The 13,295-nt window shown below is 41.9% G+C and overlaps 1 protein-coding gene across 1 annotated transcript in view; it reads right to left on the bottom strand.

The window, feature by feature from the left end:
* Positions 1-1,660: 1,660 nt before the first annotated feature.
* Positions 1,661-13,295, bottom strand: part of CUNH8orf76 (chromosome unknown C8orf76 homolog) — a 19,310-nt gene continuing 7,675 nt past the window's right edge. The window contains exons 4-6 of the mRNA XM_023728158.1: positions 12,973-13,286; positions 8,037-8,169; positions 1,661-1,972 (exon numbers count right to left, since the gene is read on the bottom strand). Coding sequence (XP_023583926.1) covers positions 1,775-1,972; positions 8,037-8,169; positions 12,973-13,286 — 645 coding nt within the window. The 3' untranslated portion in view covers positions 1,661-1,774. The remainder of the gene's footprint in view (positions 1,973-8,036; positions 8,170-12,972; positions 13,287-13,295) is intronic.

The following is a 13,295-nucleotide window of genomic DNA, read 5'->3' on the forward strand; positions in this document are numbered from 1 at the left end:
TTAACCACTAGGCCACCAGGGCTCCTAGCACATGACAGGGGGTCGATAAATATTAAATGGATGGATGAATAGCAATGCGGAGATACTAAAGGACTGTCATGTCTGATGGTTCCTAACATCAAAATATTAACCATACAGTCTTTTATTTCACACTAAAGGTAAAAAAGTAAACTTGCAATCGCTGGCCATGCTATCAAACCCAGTCATACTAAGAGAGTAATCAAAGTACAAACAAAATCAGATGCCGTCTGTTTGGGGAGGGTACTGGGAAAGCGAGAAGTGAGCAGGAACTGTGGAAGGGAAATTCTGATGACTTCACCTTTTTGCCCAGGGCTGGAATTCTCTTCCCTCTGCTGAGAAAGATCATATAAAAGCTGTGCAGGACATATGATGAAGTTTTTTGGTTTATTTTTAAATTTCATTTCTCATAAAAGAGCGCTTTCATTCCAGGTAATTCATTGAGTAAAGTAATGGCCCTTCATATTTGAAGGTATTATTGGCTGTGATTATGATTTGTGTGGCTGGAAGGATAGGGATAATCACTCAATGAGACAATGTTCTATGGATTTTTCCCATTTCTACACATCGTGAAAGCAAGGCACTAAATGTTCTTTGTTCTAGACTACCTTTTCAAGGATGTTTGTATCAGTCTCCCTCTGGAGCAAAGGGTAAGCATGCTGACTGCCCACTATAAGATTTGGGTTTCCTAAGCTCTAGGGCTCCTCTCCTGTAATGTGATCCACTGCACGTGCAACCATTCATCTGGACCCACTTGTATTGCTCCCTTGGGACTTGGGGGCAAGAGGAACTGATGCAAATAATGCTAAAGCTTTTACTGCTTGCTGGGCTATGAGTAACAAAGTCCTTTGTTTCTGACCCTGGAGCCTCGTATCTTCTGCCAGTATCCATGAAGCTCTGGCAGGCTAGCTTATTAGCTGACAAGTAGAGTAAAATCTCAGACTTTTCACCATTCTTGACACACTCTATTCAGAAATAGTGTACTACCACATTTCTGCATTCTTGGTCCTGATTTGTTTACCTGAACAATGCAAATTCTTGCCCTGCTAGTTACAGTATAGGAGCCCTGGTGGTACAGTTGTTAAATGCTCGGCTGCTAACCAAAAGGTCAGCGGTTAAAACCCATCAGCCACTCCATGGGAGAAAGATGTGGCAATCTGCTTCCATAAAGATTACAGCCCTGGAAACCCTATGGGGCAGTTCTACTATGTCCTATATGGACTCAACAGCAAGGGGTAGTTGTAGTATATTAACTGTTTTAAAAAGACTACAAAATCTAAAAGCCTCCTTTACATACTTTCCCAACAGATATCTTCTAAAGGGGGCCAAGACCAAGACCAAGACTAAGCCCAAGCCCAAGCCCGTTGCCGTAGAGTCGAGTCTGACTCATAACCAACCCTACAGGACAGAGTAGCACTGCCCCACAGGATTTCTAAGGAGCAGCTGGTGGATTCAAACTGCCAACCTTATGGTTAGCAGCCAAGCGCTTAATCCCTGCACCACTAGGGCAGCCTCTGAAGGGGCAGTAGGTGTCAAAAAGGTCTAAGCTACAGTACTTAAATAGCAAAAATATATAAAGAAAACAAAAAATCAAGAAACTGCAATAAAAAGAATTTCAGAGAAGTCATTTTTTACAAAACATAAATAAACATTTTTAATTCACTATACTCCATTATTAGCGGTCGTTCCTGTCTAAAGTGAGAAAGGACAATTAATACAGTGGAAGACGTTTTCTGCTTTGTTTTTAAATGGACCACTAAGCCAAGATTTGTATCTCTGTATGGAACTGATTCTCAACGGGACAGAAATGGTCTTTGATCTTTTTGAACCACTTGTCTTCAAATTCTTTTGAAGATGCAGTCACCAAGGCAGTCAAAGCAGCAGAGCCTACACACTTCACCTCCGTGTGAACTTCGTCTTTTATTTTCTCTGGAACAATATCTTCTCCCATAACCTGCAGCAGGAGGGAAAAAAACGCCCCAATAAAAGCAGCAGCAGATATGGAATGAAAGGCTTTCCTACAAAAGCAGAAAATACTTTGGCAGCCAGGGGACATTTCCAACATATTGAAGAGATGTTTATTCACAAGCAGAGATGATCCAAGGACCATATTACATAAAATATCCCACATTTCTACTCTCATCCTCTCCTGGGTGAAATAATCACCCAGCAATACTATTTAGCCTACTTGGAGTACTAAGTCAACCTTTTTATATCAAAGAGCACACTCTGTTGGCAAGAATACAACCGCGAGTGATTCTCCCTCGTTGTAAAATGGCTGAAAAGGAAGGGGCAGAGCTTGGGTAGAATGTAACTGCTGCCCTGTGTGGAGCAGATTCTGTCTCTTAGAAGTTCTCCAAAGAAGTCAAAGGCAGCAAACAATCAAGTAGCAAGTAGCTGGGCTCACCCTTTCCTGATCCAGAAAGAAGACTACAATCCCTCTGTAAATGTTACTAAATCAATCTCAGGGACTTAAGGAGCACTGGCCCAATGAGGGCACAATACTGCTCCCTACTGGTCAGAATGAGACCCAATGAACACAGTATCATGCCCAGGGCTTCAAACCGGTTTGAACCAGTTAAGTCACGGCCAACAAAGAGAAAAAGGGACAAAAGTTTTTACAATTTGGGTGATCTGGAATGATAACCAGAACGGGAAAAATTGCAGGTCAAGGATGTAAGGGCACACCCACCAACAGATACAGGTTTGGTGGCAGATATTTCTATATACATGACTGTAGATGCTCCTCATATATTAATACAGACAATAGAGCACAGTCAGGGAAACCTCTTAGATATAACCAAACACCTCACAGGATGAAGTTCCTAGGCTCAAAGGCAAAGGACCACAGACTCGAGGGACATCTACATCAATTGGGTGCTGTGGGGTCAGGGAGATGGAAGGGTCATAGAGCACTGACTTCACAGGAACAAATCTGGACTGCTTCAGTGGGAGGAGTCTTTGTCTGGGAGCCTTGTTCTTTTCTCTCTAAATTATTTGTGTTTTTAATCACTTGACTTGCTCTTTTGACGCAGGAAACTCTTTTGAGAAAACTTCTGCATCCTACTTTGGTGAGTAGTGTCTAGGGTCTTAAAAGCTTGCAAGCAGCCATCTAAGATAGGACTATTGGTCTCTTCCCATCTGGAGCAAAGGAGAGTGAAGAAAACCAAAGACTCGAAGGAGCAATTAGTCCAAATGACTAATGGACCACATGACCCACAGCCTACACAACCCCAAGACCAGAAGAACTAGATGGTACCTGGCTACCACTACTGACTGCTCTGACCGGGATCACAACAGAGGGTCCCAGACAGAGTGGGAGAAAAATACAGAACAAAAAATCAAACTCACAAAAAAAGACCAGACTTACTGGTCTAACATAGACTGGAGGAACTCCCAAGACTATGGCCTTAAGACAACCCTTCTGACCTGGAACTGAAGCCGTTCCCGAAGACCACCTTCCAGCCAAACAATAAACAAACCCATAAAATAAACAATAACACCCGAGAGGAATGTGCTCCTCAGAACAATCAACTATACGAGATCAAAAAGGCAAAATTTGCCCAAAAGCAAAAATGAGAAGGCAGAAGGGGTAGAAAATCAGGATGAAAGGAAACAAGGAAATCAGGGTGGAAATGGGGAGAGAGAGTGCCAACACATTGTGGGGAATGCAACCAAGGCCATGAAACACTTTATGTACAAACTATCAAATGGGAATCTAATTCCTAAACTTTCACCTCACACACTATATATATATATATATATAGATATAAACAAACAAACAAATAAATAGGAGGTAAAAAAATAAATAAATAAAATACAGGTCGAAGCCCTGGAATGGGAGACTCAGAAGAGGCGCAGTGAGCCTGTCCAGGAGCCTGATGCATGAGACTGGGTTATTGGCACAACTGTGGAGAGCGACATACATTCAAAGTGGCAAGGTCAGCCACCATCGCTGTTTCCGACTCTGCTCAAAATCCCACAGGCAAGAGATCTGGTTGCTATGCAACTCGTGGGCTGCCCTTGTTTTCCAAGAGGGAGATTAGGTTTCTAGCAGGGCTTCAAGCAGTAATATTTCCCATTCCAGTTATCATTTAGGTTCACCCAAATTCTATAAAATTCACATTTGTTTCGGTTTCGCTTCCTCCATCATGACGGAACCGGGAAGAACTGATTCAAAGCCCTGGTCTTGTCTTCATAATCATAAACTGGATTCTGGCTCTTTGAGAAAACATCCAGAAAGTCAAATTGTAGAAAGCCTGTACCTGACCCCACCAAGTGGTCAGCCCCACCTTTGGTAAGAATGGTGAGCTAAAATTACATCCCGAAACAGTCCACACTATTTGGCATCAAAGGTTATGTAGCTGTTTGGCAGAGATGCTATGCAGGGAATTTAAGTCAGACGGATTTGGACTAGATGATCTCCAAGGTTCTTACAAACTTTGAGATTCAACCTGTGTATGAAAACTCAAATTATAATGTAGTAAAAGCACACTCAAAGAATGGTTTCTACTGGCTATTTAGGTCATCAAAGACTATATATTGTGGGTCTGAAAAGCTTGCGAGCAGCCATCTAAGATACATCTATTGGTCCCAACCCATCCGGAGCAAAGCAGAGTGAAGAAAACCAAAGACACAAGGAATATATTAGTCCAAAGGCATGAATCACAGCCTCTACCAGCCTGAGCCTACAAGAACCAGATGGTGCTTGGCTACCGCCACCAACTGCTCTGACAGGGATCACAAGAGAAGGTCCTGGACAGAGTGGGAGAAAAATGTAGAACAAAATTCAAATTCACACACACACACACACAAACAGACTTACTAGTCTGACAGAGACTAGAGGAACCCCCGAGACTATGGCCCCCAGACACCCTGCTAACTCAGAACTGAAGTCACTCCCAAAGTCCACCTTTCAGCCAAAGATTAGAACAGGCATATAAAACAAACCATAACACAGGTGAGGGACATGCTTCTTAGCTCCATTAAGTATATGAGACCCAATGGGCAACACTTGCCCAAAAGCAAGGATGAGAAAGCAGGAAAGGACAGGAAAAACAGACGAACGGACATAGGGAACCTGGGGTGGAAAGGGAAAGAGAGAGAGTGCTGACACAATGAGAGGTCTGCAACCAACGTCACAAAACAATCTGTGTATAAATTTTTGAATGAGAAACTAATTGTGCTGTAATCTTTCACCTAAAGCACAATAAAATAAAAGACTATATATTACTTGAGGCAAGAGAAGACGAAATACATAGCTGAATCAGGCAACGATTCATATTTGTTAAAGCATGGTATTTTATCAATTTAAGACACTTCTTTTTTTAAGGGGAATATTTACTTTTTATTTTTAACCTGTCCTTTTATTTTTTTTATTATTGTACTTTAGAGGAAGGTTTACAGAACAAACCAGCTTCTCGTTAAACAGTTAGTACACATATTGTTTTGTGACATTCGTTACCAACCTCATGACATGTCAAAGGACACTTTCTTTTTCTGTATTTTAACAGCTCTGAAATCAAGCTGTATCTCACAACCACTGGCATGTCACAGTGTCATTGGTAGCTTTTGTTCTTTTAGTGGCACAGAAAGTAATGACATGTCTTACAATGGATGAATTTTCTTATTCAATGAAATGCAGTATTTTAAAATCTGGAATAAAACAAAAAAAAAAGTTTGTTTAAAAAAATAGAGAATATAACTAATGTCACTGAATTGTATACTTGACAATGGTTAAAATGGCAAACTTTTTGTTATATATATTTTACCATAATAATTTTTTAAAAAATAGAGAGAATGTTGAATAAGAGTAATATCCAAACTGTACAACACTCCAAAAAGTGGTACAGGCAGGCGCATCATTCATGGGTTAGAAAATCTGCCAAAATATTTGACAATGTAAAAATTTAAAATTTCTATATGCCAGAAAGTATTAAACTTTAGGAAATAGTGCAAACAAATAAAGGTCAGTAGGTCTATCTATAGCGCTCTTAAAATTTGTTTAAGAAAAGTAGAAATATACTAATAATGAACAGAAAATATGATAAGGCAATTCACAAAATATAAATGGTCAATAAACACGAAGAAGTTCATCTCGACAGTAATCAAGCAATCAACATTAATACAATGTGATGATTTTACCTGCCAAATTAGCAGATTTTAAAAAGATATTAAGTTGAACTCTATAAAATTGCTGTTTTTGTAAGTCAAAAAATGATTGAATATTGACAGTTTTGTACGGTTCAGCTAATACCTAGGATTGGGGTAGGGAAACCAGGATACTCATACACTCCTGGAGGGTATGAAACGGAACCAGCCTTTCTGAATGGCAATTTGAAATGTGCTTCAAATCTTTGCAGTGTTCATATACTTTGACCTAGTAATTATATTTCTAGTAATAAAGGGGACAAATGCATACGGGGATTTATTTGCAAGGACTTATTAAAATAGGTACTGAATACCTGTAAAATGTTCAACATAGGGGACTGAGTAAATAAATCAGAGCTGATTCAAAAACTGGACTACTATCCAGCTATTAAAAATCATGAGCTCAAAGAATAGTTAGTTAAGGGTGCAGAGCCATGCTCACGTCACAACGTTAAGTAAAAATAACAGCACGTAAAATAAAATGTATGGTATAATCCCAATAAGGATCCAGACATTGTCTTTTTTAAAAAAAACTCCACAGGTATTTCACATGCAATGTCCAGGTGAAGAACTACAAAGTTCAATCGATTAACAGATTCACTGAGCACAGTGAAGGATACAAAGATAAGATATATCTCACTTAAAAAGGAGCCCAAAAGGACAACACGAAATACAGGGAAGTCAGCACAACTGGACTAAACCAAAGGCTAAAAAGTTTCCTGAACACAACCAAACACTTAAAGGGACAGAGTAGCAGGGGCAGGGGTCTGGGGACCATGGTTTCAAGGGATATGTACGTCAACTGGCATAACAAAGTTTATTAAGAAAATCTGCATCCCAGTTTGGTGAGCGGCATCTGGGGTCTCAAACGCTTTCAAGCGGCCATCTAAGATGCATGAATTGGTCCCAACCCACCTGGAGCAAAGAAGAATACCAAAGACTCAAGGAAAATGTCAGCTCAAGAGACAAAACGGCCATATAGACCAGAAACTACGTCAGCCTTAGACCAGAAGAACTAGATGGTGCCCAGCTACCAACAACCACCACCCTGACAGGGAACAAAACAGAGTCCCTGATGGAGCAGGAGAAAAGTGTGGTGCAGACGTCAAATTCACATAGAAAAGACCGGACTTAATGGTCTGACTGAGAACAGAGGAACCCCAGACGACATGGCCCCCAGACTCTCTGTTAACCCAGAACTAAAACCATTCCTGAAGCCGAATCTTCAGACAAAGATTAGACTGGACTATAAAACATAAAATAATACTCATGAAGAGTAAGCTTCTTAGCTCAAGTAGATACATGAGACTAAATGGGCAGCTCCTGTCCGGAGGTGAGATGAGAAAGCAGAAAGGGATAGGAGCTGGTTGAATGGACAAGGGAAATGTGGGGCAGAAAGGGGGAGTGTGCTGTCACATTACAGAGATAGCAACTAGGGTCACATAACAATATGCATATAAATTTTTGTACGAGAAATTTAACTTGAGCCATAAACTTTCACCTAAAGCACAATTAAAAAAAAAAAAAAAGAAAGAAAGAAACTGTTCTGAATCTCACTTTGGTGAGCGGCATCTGGGGGAAAAAAAAGGAGCCCAAAACCTAGTTGAAAAGAGAAGACATGTTCTTGTGTATTTTTATTGCCCAGAGACCTATCTACTCTATGAAAAACAGTCCCTGCCTTCTCTCCAGGGAATGATGCTGAAGGGGTCACTTCTGGTGACTGTTAAGTGATCCAAAGACACATAAAGGAGGGAGACAAAAGTCCTTCAGAAGATGAGATTTGGTCATGTCTTTTAAAAAAAAATATCTGAGCCAGGAAAAATAACTATGATGTCTCGTTTCACAGAAACCCTAGGAGATATACTCACCTCAGAAATCAACAGCAAAGTTTCTTCTTTGAAGCGGAACGCTTTCATTTTATCTTCAATTTCCTGCTGAGTCTTTAAGTTCCTCTCCAAAGCAAATGATGTTTGCTGAGACTGAGTGAGCTGAAGCAAAAGCCTGGAAAACAGAGAAGTCCCCACGGGCAGAAAGGGCGGCGCTGAGGAAACGTTCACGTGTGGCACAGGTGCTCAGCTGGATGTGAGTCCTACTAGGCTATAAACAAGGGCCCCTCCCCACTACAACAATCATTTGAATCCCCAGAGCTTCTCACTCTGAACAAATTGCCCAACTTTACGTTTAACATTCACCATTTCTAAAATTAGTAGACCAAAGCTTCTCAAAGAAATCTTTAGGGAGGGAAACCTCAAAAGAGTTTCCTGCGTCAAAAGAGCAAGTCAAGTGATTAAAAACACAAATAATTTAGAGAGAAAAGAACAAGGCTCCCAAACAAAGACTCCTCCCACCGAAGCAGTCCAGATTTGTTCCTGTGAAGTCAGTGCTCTATGACCCTTCCATCTCCCTGATCCCACAGCGCCCTGACCGCAAGACTAACTAGATTCTCTAGCACACTTGGACTCCTCAAAAGAGGGCCAAGTCTCAACTCTGATCACCACTTTCCAATTGCCTTACAGTACCTTCCCCATCGTGATCACAGCTGGTCTCTCATTCTTCCTCCAGTCCTCCTCACAAGGCTCCATGCCTTTGTTTTTAACATAGTGAATGTGGAGAACATTTTCCATTTTCCTCAGGCCTCCCTGGTTCCCTGCTGTTATGCCCAGAAGCCCACAGCTCTCTTCTTCACTCATTTCACGCACTGAGGAGTGTGCCAGACACTGCTCGAGACACTGGGGAGCAAAACAGACAGGTTCCTGCCTTATGGAATGGAAGGAGAGAGACCACAAGAAAAAGAAATCCAAGACAGGGTGGATAAGTGTCTACTGTAAGTGGGACAGCGAACGAAGGCTTTTCTGAGATGACATTCAAGCTAAAGCCTGAATGACAAGGAACCAGCCACAAGAATATCTGGGCAAGAGGGCTTGGGACGGAAAAAGTCCCTGACACAAGAACTAGCTTGATTGATGTGTTTGAAAAACATAATCACTGTGGCCAGAATACAGTGAGGGATAAAAAAAATTGTAGGAAATGAGGACAGAAAGACAGGCAAGGTCAACTCACATGCGACTTTGCAGGCCATGGAAAGGAACCTGGACTTTATCTAGGTGCAGTGGAAGCCAAACACCTGTACCCATTGCCGTTGAGTTGATTCCCACTCACAGTGACCCTAGTGGAAGCCAAACGAGAATTTTATAAAGGGAGTAGCATGTTCTGATTTACATATAAAAAGACCACTGTGGCTGCTTCAGTCTAATTTGTTTATATTACCGACCTGGCCTCTGAAGGCAGTTATACTTGTGACCCCTTTTATGCCCTTGCTTTCTCCCTCTTGTTCCTTAAATTACTTGAAAATGCACCTTCTACTTGTTCTTCTATTCATATGTTCATTCATTCCTCAACCCTCTGCCATCTGCCTTGTCATCCCATCACTCTGCTGAAACCGCCCGCTCAAAAGTCACAAATGACCTCTAAATTTTTCAAATCTTCTCAGGACTGATCCTAACTTCTCACTACCATCTGATTGCTGGATTGCTGATCAATCTCTTTCCTGAAACTTCTAAATCTCTAGCTCCTTCTGCGCTCCAGACTCCCATTTTCTAGTGCAAAACTCCAGCTGGGTGGATAAAATCATGATCTTCCCGGGGACCCTCTCAGTGAGAGGCACCACCATCCACTCACGCCCCTCCCCACATCAGTGGCCACCAGGTCCTGTCCATTCTATCCTGCAGTGGCCTCCACTTGTCTCTGTTTTTATCACCATATACTCTCCTAGGTCAGGCCCTCATCTCCTTTACCAATTATTCCACAACCTCTTCTCTGGTCTCGCTAGCTCCAAACACCTTCTAATCCATCAACCCAGCCACCAGATCGCTCTTTCTAGATCAAAGGTCTTATCACGTCACTCCAATATCTAAGACCCTCAAATACTCTCACATATTTAAAACCCGTACGTCAAAAATGGTTGCAGTAGCACAGTGACAGGGAACTGCCAGAAATTCAAGCCACATTCAGAAGAGGACGTGGAATGAGGGATATCACTGCTGATATCAGACGGATCTTGACTGAAAGCAGAGAATACCAGAAAGATGTTTACCTCTGTTTTATTGACTATGCAAAGGCATTCGACTGTGTGGATCATAACAAATTATGGATAACACTGAGAAGAATGGGAATTCTAGAATGCTTAATTGTGCTCATGAGGAACCTGTACATGGATCAAGAGGTAGTTGTTCGAACAGAACAAGGGGATACTGCGTGGTTTACAGTCAGAAAAGGTGTACATCAGGGTTGTATCCTTTCACCATACCTATTCAATCTTTACGCTGAGCAAGTAATCTGAGAAGCTGGACTATGTGAAGAAGAATGGGGCATCAGGATTGGAGGAAGACTCATTAACAACCTGCGATGTGCAGATGACACAACCTTGCTTGCTGAAAGTGAAGAGGACTTGAAGCACTTACTGATGAAGATCAAAGACCACAGCCTTCAGTAAGGATTACATCTCAACATAAAGAAAACAAAAATCCTCACAACTGGACCAGTAAGCAACATCATGATAAACGGAGGAAAGACTGAAGTTGTCAAGGATTTCATTTTACTTGCATCCATAATCAACACTCATGGAAGCAGCAGTCGAGAAATCAAATGATATACTGCACTGGGCAAATCTGCTGCAAAAAACCTCTTTAAAGTGTTAAAAAGCTCCCTGAGGGACTGAGTTACTGGGCTGAGGGCTGGGGACCATGGTCTTGGGGCACATCTAGCTCGACTGGCATAACACAGTTTATAAAGAGAATGTTCTACATCCTACTTTGGTGAGGAGCGTCTGGGGTCTTAAAAGCTGTGAGCAGCCATCTAAGATACTCAACTGGTCCCACCCCATCGGGAGCAAGGGAGAATGAAGAAAACCAAAGACACAAGGGAAAGATTAGTCCAAAGGACTAATGAACCACAACTACCACAGCCTCCACCAGACTGAGCCCAGTACAACTAGATGGTACCCAGCTACCACCGCCGACTGCTCTGACAGGGATCACAACAGATGGCCCTCGACAGAGCTGGAGAAAAACGTAGAACAAAATTCAAACTCACAAAAGAAGACCAGACTTACTGACCTGACAGAGAATGGAGAAACTCCAAGAATATGGCCCCCGGACACCCTTTTAACTCATTACTGAAGTCACTCCTGAGGCTCACCCTTCAGCCAAAGATTAGACAAGCCCATAAAACAAAACCAAACTAAACTGGCACATCGGCCCAGGGGCAAGGACGAGAAGGCAGGAGGGGACAGGAAAGCTGGTAACGGGGAACCCAAGGTCGACAAAGGGAGAGTGTTGACATGTCGTGGGGTTGGCAACCAATGTCACAAACAGTATGTGTATTAACTTTAATGAGAAACTAATCTGCTCTGTAAACCTTCATCTAAAGTACAATTAAAAAAAAAAGGGGTTAAAAAGCAAAGATGTCACTTTGAGGACTAAGGTGCGCCTGACCCAACCCACGGTATTTTCAGTTACCTCATATGCATGCAAAAGCTGGACAATAAGGGAAACCGAAGAAGAATCGATGCCTTTGAGTTATGGTGTTGGCAAAGAATACTAAATATACCATGGGCTGCCAGAAGAATGAAAAATCTGTCTTGGAAGAAGTAAATCAGAATGCTCTTTAGAAACAAGGAGAGCAAGACTCTGTCTCACATACTCTGGACATGTTATCAGGAGGGAGCAGTCTCTGCAGAAGGACATCATGCTTGGCAAAGTAGAGGGTCAGTAAAAAAGAGGAAGACCCTCAACGAGATGGACTGACACAGTGGCTGCAGCAATGGGCTCCTGTGAGGATGGTGCAGGATCCAGCAGTGCTTACAGTAAGTCCCCAGGTTATGAACGTCTGACTTACTACGCTCCCTTCAGTGTTAGGTAAATTTGCCCTCACTTTGAAAGGACTGAACCAACCCCTACTCGCAACAAATTCTTCATCACAATCACCGTCACTTGCTACACATGCAGCTTTTAAGTTACTGAAAAGGCTTCAAACCTTTACTTGCGCTAAAAAAACTCACTGCCGTCGAGTCGATTCTGACTGATAGCAACCCTACAGGATAGAGTCCTAGAACTGCCCCATAGGGTTTCCAAGGAGCGGCTGGTGGATTCGAACTGCCAACTTTTTGGTTAGCAGCCCAACACTTAACCACTGTGCCACCAGGGCTCCATGTCCAGCTTTTAAATCACTGAAAAGGCTTTAAGCCTTTTCTTGCACTAAAGTAAGGCTAAATAAGAACCGTATACACTTGTTTCGACTTACCTACATATTCGACTTAAAGACACAGTTAGGAATGGATCTCGTGCATAACCTAGGGACTGTTTATACACAGGGTCGCTATGAGTCGGAAGTGACTCGACAGCACCTAACAAGAACAACTCCCATTATTAGTGATTCAAACACAAGAGCAGATTTTCTTCCTTAGCATATTTCTGTGGAATATGAGTGAAAAATTCCTTGCTTAAAATACTTCTCCCCTTTTCAAGGTTTTATAAATTTAGTTTTCTTAATTTTTACATTTTCCAATTTGCACATCCATCCCATCTTGGGCAATGACACAAGTTATATTCTTGAACAAATGGAGCTTTGTTTCTAAATTCACACACAAAAATGACACATGTTCAAAGGATTCTGTCTAGATCAGAGGAAAAATCTCAAAAACACATACCAAGTGCCCAGCCTAGAACATTCTGAAGTTTAAACTTAGAAAAACAAAGCCTTTACTCTGAGCGTTTGACCGTGTTATTTAATCCGTTCTTAGCTTACCTGGTTCTTACAAAAGCGGCACATGCTTTTATCTGAGTTTCTATCAACACTGCCTCTCTCTTTTCTGACACAGAGCTCTGAGTATTTTTAAGAGCTTTCTCATTTTGCTGGCTGTCACTGCTGCTTGCGTCCATAGAAAACTTAGAGCTCTCAGGCGAGATTTCAGGGATACATAAAAGACAGTCTTTTCCTGAGTGAGGAGAGGAGGATTTGATAGCTTTGTCACTTGAGGTGAAACTGTTCCGTTTCTGAGATGACGCCAAGAGAGCTGGCCCCAGATTCAGGTAAGCCTCTGCCAATTTGCCCCAGTTCCAAGGGTTAAA

Source organism: Trichechus manatus, unplaced genomic scaffold (assembly GCF_000243295.1).
Source record: "Trichechus manatus latirostris isolate Lorelei unplaced genomic scaffold, TriManLat1.0 scaffold00022, whole genome shotgun sequence".
Lineage (NCBI taxonomy): Eukaryota > Metazoa > Chordata > Mammalia > Sirenia > Trichechidae > Trichechus > Trichechus manatus.